General features: G+C 39.9%; 1 protein-coding gene across 4 annotated transcripts in view; it reads left to right on the top strand.

Moving 5' to 3' along the window:
• The first annotated feature begins 284 nt into the window (after positions 1-284).
• The window catches only part of ALKBH8 (alkB homolog 8, tRNA methyltransferase), a 123,725-nt gene continuing 114,399 nt past the window's right edge, over positions 285-9,610 (top strand). The window contains exons 1-3 of one of the 4 annotated variants that reach the window (XM_061144037.1): positions 381-1,038; positions 5,308-5,619; positions 6,343-6,478. In XM_061144037.1, coding sequence (XP_061000020.1) covers positions 5,591-5,619; positions 6,343-6,478 — 165 coding nt within the window. In that variant the 5' untranslated portion in view covers positions 381-1,038; positions 5,308-5,590. Of the gene's footprint in view, positions 311-380; positions 1,039-5,307; positions 5,620-6,342; positions 6,479-9,610 lie in introns of those variants that run through there. The other 3 variants (XM_061144010.1, XM_061144019.1, XM_061144027.1) reach the window with 3 other exon arrangements.

Here is a 9,610-nt window from a genome sequence, read left to right as displayed (position 1 = left end):
ACTCAGGAAGAAAGATGCACGCAGTCCAAGGGGGGAGGTGGGTACTACTCAGGGCCCGAGGGACACAAACCTGTTTGACCATGTCCATTTGGGAAGCTACCCCAAATAAGCTGCACTCACAACGGTTACTATACCCCCTCAAAAGACAACGTAATTTTCACTGGAACGGAGAGGAGGCACCTCGGTAATCAAAGACTCTTGGCAGAGACATATTTCAGCGAGTCTCTGGCAGGCGAAAGGGCTTGTGGGAGCGCCCCAGCAGGCTCATGGGAAATGTAGTGCAGTTTTTCTCCAACATGGCGGCGCCCGGGTGAGTTGTGTGAGAGTATCCGCCGCGGTTTTCTGTGTTAAGAGTGGGAGAGCCTGGCGAAGGAGAGAGCTCTCGTTTGCTGAGAACCGCGCCTGAGCCAAGGCGGAGATTTGTGGCCCTTCTTATTGGTGGGAACGGAGGCTGCATATCTCCGCTTTCCTTGTTGCCTCTTCCGGTGTCCTCTTAATACCCCAGGAGCTTCGGACCTCACCAGGGAGAGACGGGATTGTCCGTGGGCAGTAGGCTGTCGTGCGCTGAGTGGTTCTGTTAGAGTTTGAGGTGTATGTGCTCACGTGGTGCCTGCGTCCATCTGTTTTTTTGGAGGGTTGGAGACAAGCGGTTTTTATCTGGGGTTTGGTGTTAGCTTCAGAAGTTTTTCTGATTGGCGCCAGTGCGGCGAAGAGAGTGTTGCTGATGGTCTAGTAGCTTGCAAAGCTGTCTCTTCCTATTCTCTTTTTTTGAGTAATCCCTGGGACTCTTGTGCTCTTCGTAGTGTGAGCCAATAGTTTTGGCTGATTTCATTTAGCAAATATTTACTCTGTACTTTCCGAATGTCCGGCACTCAAATTCTGTGCCTTCAAGTAAGCGACAGCCTTCTGGGTGAACGCAGCACATAGCAAAGTAGTTATAATATGATGTGAAAATGCAAGGATCTAGTTGCATGTCATATATTAATGAAAACATTGAAGAGGGCCACCAAACTCAATTCTGGAGAAGAGGTTTAGAAGGTAAGATGGCAAATTCAGTAAATTTAGGCTTACTCAGTATGAGTTTATTGATTGGCTACTATGTACTAGGTCCTGCTGTAGGTGCTGGGTGTTACAAGGTGAATAATACAGACAGAACCTCTACTTTCATTGTGGTGTTGTTCAGTCGCTCAGTGATGTCTGATTTTGCGACGATGGACTGCAGCACGCCTGGCTACCATGTCCTTCACTGTCTCCAGGAGTTTGCTCAGACTCATATCCATTTAATCGATGATGCCATCCAACCATCTCATCCTCTGTTGTCTGCTTCTCCTCTTGCCCTCACTCTTTCCCAGCATCAGGGTCTTTTCCAACGAGTCAGCTTTGTTATAGCTTTTCTTCCATTTTAGCAAGTTAAAGGAGAAAAACAGAATAAACACATTAATGAGGGCATTAGAAAATATAGAGTAGTTGTTCTTTAAAGAATTAAAGTGAAGTGATATGACAAGTGATGGGGTCAGTGTTTTCTAATCATTATATATATTTTTTCTTTTTAAATAGATAATGCAATTTGAATAGCTCCTAAATTGAAAAGTTGCAAAAGGGCGCTTTCACTCCTTCTCATTGCTGTACCCAGTCTACCTATTTTCCCTTCCTTGAGTCAACCCATATTACTGATAATCTTGTATGTCCTAGACATTTGTATGTATACTTTGTATATCTGTACTATACTTTATAGCCAGGCCTCATTTGATAGGAATGTAAATTGTTTCCAGTCTTTGCTATTAATTTAATTTATGTACAAGCACAGGAACATTTGTCTATACTACTTGGTTCATCATAGGCTCTCTTATTCAAGGAGAGCATAGACACATATATTATTATTTCCACTTACGGCAGTATCCAATAGAATGTATTGGGGTTAAACTTACTTACAGAGCAGATGCCATCTGAAAATTCTTATTATCCTATAGGGTGTGTGCTTGGGCCAGACACAGCATGGCTAATATTCTAATAAAATAGTGACCTCGCTCTTATAATACCCCATAAGAGTCCCAAAACATGGCAAGGCATGTGCAAACCTTTATGCAGTAGTGGAAATTCCTTGGCCAGGGAATTGGCCTTTTTAGAAAGGGGCACCTCCAAGTTTCAGCAGCTGGTATCAGCCTTTTCCTTGTTAAGGTGATTCAGACCCGTCTTCACCTGTAGTACGACTGCCTGACGGAGGGAAGGAAAGGGGAAAGGGGACACCAGAAATGTGATTATGAGGCTCCATCTACTGGTGCCGGACTTTTAGTGTCAGGCTTAAAACAATGTATTCAGCTTCTTTTCTTTCTTCTTTCTTCCACTTTGCAGTCTTTGCTCATGTAACGTATTTAGAAAAAAACAAATAGTAAAATTTCCTGGCAGAATTTTAAGTTTTCTCAGTCAGCCATTTTTTAAAAATACTTATTTTTAATTGATTGATGATTGGCTTACAATACTGATTTGATTTCTGTTGTGCGTCAGCATGAATTAACCTTAGGTGTGCATATGCCGCCTCCTTCTTGGATCTCCGTCCTGTCTCCCACCCATTCCCACCCCTCTAAGTTCTTACAGAGCCTCAGTTTGTGTTCCCCGAGTCATACGGCAAATTCCCATTGGTTATCTGTTTACGTAAGTTAGTGTATATGCATCCATGCTACTCTTTCTATTTATCTCACCCTCTTCCTCCTCTCCCCCACCCTTGTCCATTAATAAGTCTGTTCTGTACGTCTGCAGTCTCCATTGCTGCTCTGTGAACCAATTTGTTAGTACCATCCTTCTAGATTTCATATATATGTGTTAATACAATATTTGTTTTTTTTTTCTTTCTGGCTTACATTGTATAATAGGCTCTAGGTTCATCCACCTCATTAGAACTGACTCAAATGCATTCCTTTTTATGGCTAAGTAGTATTCCATTGTATATATGTACCACAGCTTCTTTATCCATTCATCTGTTAATATACCTGTAGGTTTAGGCAACCATTTTAATGAGAAGCTGGGATCATCCTAAGACATGACTTTATGCCACTGTAAATGATGGTAGAGTTTGGTCACATTTTTTTAGTGCAGGGTTTAGATGAAGTTATGCGCCAAGAACAGGCACTATTATTCCTATTTTATGGGTGAAGAAACCTAAGCATGAAAAAACTTAATAACTCACACAGGTTCATTATAGCTAGTAAAGGGTAAAGCTGAGGTTTGAACTAGAAATTTGACCCCTAAATAGTGTGTTATACTGTCTGAGGAGGCTCTGGGGAAACAAAAATATGATTTAGTTCTTGTCATTAAAGAGCTTATAGTCCAGTGGAAGGGGACAAACAGGAAAACAAATAATTAGTGCGGTGTTAAAAATGTGTATTCAGCTGTCTCCTTCCTGTCTAATGATGACTCCCCAAACTTACTTTCTAACCTCATTTCTTTTCCTTTTGCCACTTTATATTTTCACCTGCCAGACAGGCATTGGAACTGTGTATCTCACCAGTGATTCAAACAAATGATATACTAAATCTGACTCATCACCTCCCCTTACTGATCTGCTCTTCCTGACCCTCTTGTGACTCTGCAGTCAGAATTTGGAATGACATTACTCTAGCCTCTCCATCACTCACTCTGTCCTGTTAGTAAAGTCAAAGTGAAAGTGAAAGTAACAGTCACTCTGTCCTATCTCACTCTTTGTGGCCCCATGGACTGTAGCCCACCAGGCCCCTCTGTCTGTGGAATTCTCCAGACAAGAATTCTGAAGTGGGTTGCCATTCCCTTTTCCAGGGGATCTTCCTGACCCAGTGATTGTACCCAGGTCTCTGACATTGCTGGAAGATTCTTTACTGTCTGAGCCACTAGTCTGATTCTTCTCTCTCTCATGTCTGAGTAGTCATCATGGTCTATTGACTTTTTTGAACTTATCTTTTGCCCTCTCTTCCTATTTCCCTTTCCCTTCTTTCTATAGCCTTCACCGTAGGTGGGACCAGCATTTCTACTTGTTAAGCTGGATTATTGCAAGTTCTTTTGCCTCTCATTTCCCTATTGTGCTGTCCAGCCAGCCTATTTTACTGGCTTTACCTCCTGTCTCATGGGCTCCATGTATTATTTAAGCTGGATTACTGACCTTTTTTCAGTAGTCTCAGCATTTTTATTCTGTATATTAAGACTAATAATTAGAGTTTTGACTGTTGAAGAGCTGCTTTGAAATGATTTTATTTAAGTTCTTAAGTTTATTTTGTTTGCTAACTTTGAAGACTTTCAAGTGGGTGAAGAGTGGTATTGGTGGATCAGCCAGCATTCTCTATTCTAAAAAATTATGTCTGCTACTCAATGTCATTGCCAGACACATCCATTTCTGTTTTTAGCTTTTGTTTATTGCCTCGCTGGATCCCTTCCCTTCCTTATGACTGTGTATTCTTCTTGTCCTTTGATACTCATCTCAAGTCCCCTTCTGTTTTGAAGTTCTCCCAAACTTTTCCAGTTAACATCAATCTTATCTTTTTTGTCTCTAATTTATATCACCCTTAAAGAACATTGACACTTTATTATCTAAAGCTATGTCATATTCTTTCATTGTTTAATGTTTGTCTGTTTTCCTCAACTAACTTATAAATCTGTGTTGAAAGCATAAACCATGTATTGTATTTGTATGCTGTAGAGTCCTGAGTCCTTAAGTAGGCATGTGTGTATTCACATGTTGTTTGTTTATCCCTTCAACAAACTTTTGTTGAGCACCTGCTGTGTGTTGGCATTCCTGCTCTCCTGGAGTTTACATCCTGATGGAATAATTAAGCCCACAAATTAGTCATCACAAATTTGTTAAATTCTGTAAACAAAATAAAATAGGCTTCTGTAATAAAGCATGATGCAGGGTGCTGCTTTGGATAGTGTGAAGACCTTTTTGGGAAAGCACTCAGGAACTACTTACTGATTGACATATCTTTAAAAAAATGAAAACATAATTCTATGGTGTTCTTATACCTGTTATTTTAAAAGTTATAGATACCAAGTATTTAACATACACAGTTTATAAAAATAATAAACTCCTAAATCACCACCTAGCTTAAATACTTTTAATACTTCTATGTGTCCCTTTCATATTGCAGTTCTCTCTTCTCCCCTGAAATAACTTCTCTCCTATACTTTATATTTATCATTTACTTGCTTTTATGCTATATATATATTTCTGAACAATATATGGTTTACTTTTGAATTTTGAACTTTATATAATGGAATCATACTGTATATTCTACTGTGAATTTTTTGGTTTTTCTTTTTTCTTCCTTTCCTAACATTGATGAGGGTGAAGAAGCTGGTTTAAAACTCAACATTCAAAAAACTAAGATCATGGCATCCAGTCCTATCACTTCATGGCAAATAGATGGGAAAAAAAGTGGAAACAGTGACAGCTTTTATTTTCTTGGGCTCCAAAATCACTGCAGATGGTGACTGTAGCCATGAAACTAGAAGATACTCCTTGGAAGGAAAGTTATGACAAACCAGGAAAGCATATTCAAAAGCAGAGACATCACTTTGCTGACAAAGATCCATGTAGTCAAAGCTATGGTTTTTCCAGTAGTCAAGTATGGATGTGAGAGTTGGAACGCAAAGAAGGTAGAGTACCAAAGAATTGAAGTTTTTGAATTGTGATGCGGGAGAAGACTGTTGAGAGTCCTTTGGACTGCAAGGAGATCCAACCAGGCCATCCTAAAGGAGATCAGCCCTGACTATTTATTGGAAGGACTGATGCTGAAGCTGAAGCTCCAGTACTTTGGCCACCTGATGGAAAGAGCTGACTCATTGGAAAAAACCCTGATGCTGGGAAAGATTGAGGGCAGGAGGAGAAGGGGACAGCAGAGGATGAGATGATTGGATAGCATTACTGACTCAGTGGACATGAGTTTGAGCAAACTCTGGGAGAACGTGAGGGACAGGGAAGCCTGGTGTGCTGCAGTCCGTGAAGCCGCAGAGTCAGATACTGACCAACAATAACGAGAACATGTGAGATTTGTCTGGCGCATTTTACTTATGACTTCATAAGTAAAGAGGTTGCATATGGGAAAACAGCCCATCTAATAGCACTAAAGCACTGACTTGTTTCGTAGAACCTACCAGAGATGCTGTTAGATGTTCTTGTTTCTTTGTTACCTTCTTAAATATTCCTTTGTTGTCCATGCATCTGTTTGTTCTCACTTCTCTTGGTTGGTGAAAAGTATAGTAGGCATTTAAAAGTTGTCACATAGAAACATTTATAAAGTATAAAATACATGAACAGTATTATAACTATCTGTTTCAGATTCCTAAGGTTGACATTTTGACCTTCCTTTTTTTCCCCAGTATTGTCATGGACAGCAACCACCAAAGTAATTACAAACTCAGTAAAACTGAGAAGAAACTCTTAAGGAAACAGATTAAAGCCAGGCATACTTTGCTGAGACATGAAGGCATTGAGACAGTATCTTATGCTACTCAGGTAACCTAGAGCTATTATTATAATTTGAATTTAAACGTATTGCCATGTTATTGTGTTCTAAGTAGCATTGTTAATAATTGCTCAGAGAAGAAATTCCATATGTGTTACAATCTGTGTTAAATGTATATATATATGATAGGACCTTCTAACTGTGTTTTGAGACATAGCCTAGTATAGTTTGAATTTCCATTGATTGTGTTGTTTGAACTAGCTGCTGCTGCTGCTGCTGCTAAGTTGCTTCAGTTGTTTCCGACTCTGTGTGACCTCATAGACGGCAGCCCACCAGGCTCTCCCGTCCCTGGGTTTCTCCAGGCAAGAACACTGGAGTGGGTTGCCATTTCCTTCTCCAGTGCAGGAAAGTGAAAAGTGAAAGTGAAGTCGCAGTCGTGTCCGACTCTTCGTGACCCCATGGACTACAGCCCACCAGACTCCTCCGTCCATGGGATTTTCCAGGCAGGAGTACTGGAGTGGGCTGCCATTGCCTTCTCCTGTTTGAACTAGAGGAAGCTGCAATTCTGCATTAATAACAATAACACTATACATCTATTTACAGTTTACAAAGCATACTTTTATTCATTATTATATTTAATTCCCTAGAAGTCTTTATGAGATCAGTGAGAAAACTAAGGTTCTGAGAGGTTGTGATATGTCCATTGATATAAGGTGCTGAATCGAAATCTCAAGCTAGATCTTTTGTACCCTAATGCACTCTTCTTTCTTCTATTCCTAACTTCATCTCTATTATAAAGTATTTTAATTATATGCTGTGAAACATTTTTTATTTATGAGATTTTATTTATAAAACCTTTTTAATTAACTTATGGGCAATGATTAAATGATATATATGTATGTATGTACACACACACACACACACACACACACACACACACACAACTCTTCCTGGGCTATGAATGAGGAGAAGTTAGCTTAACTTGTAGCTTCTCCACTTATTTGTACATGAGCAGTATCCTTTGACCTCAGCTTTCTTCATTTGTAAGAACATACTATTGCATACCTTTTTATTCCATTGGGTTGTTAGAGAACATGTATATGATAAGATAACATGTATATGGTAAGAGAACATGTATATGTAAAGAGAACATGTATATGATAGTACTTCCTAATCGTTAAAATACCATATGAGTATAAAGTATTCTTATGATATTCTTTCTGGTGGTAAAGATATAGGATAAGAATAGTAAGGAAACTTACTACTGAAGGCCAAAGAGATATAGTTTAGAAGGTGAAGCAGAGCTCAAAACTTAGATCTCTTGATTCTCAGACCACTACTCTTCTGTCACGTTTATTTTGTCTTCTGTGCTGCATCCCAGTTTAGGAACGAGTGGAGATTTAATATTAGCCCTACTTAGACTTTCTTAAATATTAGTAGCCTCAGGCTCACCCCGTGGTGTCCACGCACAGTGTGCCTCACGCCCAGGTTCCCGTACTATTCCGTCACGGTCACGGGACTCCAGGTACTCCTGCTCCCGCTGCCTGTGCTCACGATGCTGGGTGGCTCGTGGGCTCCACATCCGATGAAATACAGTGTAATGAAATTAGGCAAGCTGCTTGTGGTGCGAGAAGCATTCCTGTGGCCCGGTTCTGCAGTGGAGAGCAGGAGGGCTCAGACGGGCTGATGAGAAATGTGCTTTGCAGATGCAGAATCCTTATCAAGCACTAAGTACTGAAGAAACAGTTGTAAGGCATCGTCTGAAAACCAGCCTAGTGGAGGCCTTTTCCTTCCCTGAAGTAGACCTTTGATAAGAATACACACACACACACATGAATAACTTCAGAGAATTTAAACCAAATCCCACAAAAAAGGACGGAGCAGATAATAGATTAGAATTAATATATATGCACACACTTAACTGCCAAGAGCCACTGAGGCTGTGAGGAATTCAGAAGATTAATGACATACTCTATTTTCATCAATTCTCAAGCGTAACTGGCTTTTTCCCCCCCTTACAGGGGTTGTGTAGATAAGTAGTAAGAAAAGAAATGGGTTTCTTTGCTGCCTCTGAAACTTGTTTCTGGTTGAGATGAACTTTTGTTTTATATCTCTAGAAGTTTTAACCTCATCTTCATGGCTTCCAAACTGTGATTTTATTTGGACTTGATTATTTTTTTCTCCTCAATGTTTTTAAAGGAAGAGAAAACATTTGTAGAAGGACTTCCAATTATATATTATCTATCTAGAGGAGAAAAAAATTCTCTTTTTACTATATGTCATAAGTATAGATATCTTTGTGGACTTCCTGGTGGTGATAGTGGTAAAGAACCTGCCTGCCAATGCAGGAGTCTTAAGACACATAGGTTTGATCCCTGAGTCAGGAAGATCCCTTGGAGGGAGGCATGGCAGTCCACTCCAGTGTTTTTGCCTAGAGAACCCGTGGACAGAGGAATCTGGCAGGTTGCAGTCCTTAGGGTCGCAGAGAGTCAGACACGACTAAAGCAACTTAGCACCCATGCATGTAGGTGTCTTTGTACAATATTATAGTGATTACTAGGTTTTTCTAGAGCCATGGTCCTCAACTTATCAGGACTAAAGATAACTTTTAAAAAAATCTGAATTATTTTCTTCATATTACTGGAAAAATTGCTTGACTGAACAACTCTTTATTAAAGTAAGCGTTAATTGTATAGCTCACATGTAATAGTAAGTAAGTTCCTCCCTTCCCTCCCCCATTGCACTTGTTTTCATGTGCTTTGCCTTCAGCATTGCCCACAAATCACTTGGACAGCATTTTTGAGTTCTACTACTACTCCTCAGGTCACCTCTCACTGTCTTCCCCAGTTCCTAGGTGGGGCTATGGATCCTTGCCATTTACAAAACCATTGTAGTTCCTTAGATTTGGGAATACTGGAAATATTTTTATATTATGGCTACATATGACTAAAGTTATTCTGGTACTTTATAATCTCACTGAATGAGGTCCAGGGTAAACCATCTGAGACTAAATTTTATACCATATTTTATAGTATTGTATTAGTGTGTTTATTGTGTGTGTGTGTGTGTGTATACTTACATGTTGTTCTTTCGTCACTAAGTCCTGTTCGGCTCTTCTGAGACCCCATGGATGGTAGTCTGCCAGGCTCCTCTGTCCATGGGATTTCCCAGGCAAGAGTACT

Source organism: Dama dama, chromosome 1 (assembly GCF_033118175.1).
Source record: "Dama dama isolate Ldn47 chromosome 1, ASM3311817v1, whole genome shotgun sequence".
Classification (NCBI taxonomy): Eukaryota; Metazoa; Chordata; class Mammalia; order Artiodactyla; family Cervidae; genus Dama; species Dama dama.
The sequence above is the reverse complement of the archived record's forward strand: the minus strand, read 5'-3'. Positions and strand labels throughout refer to the sequence as shown.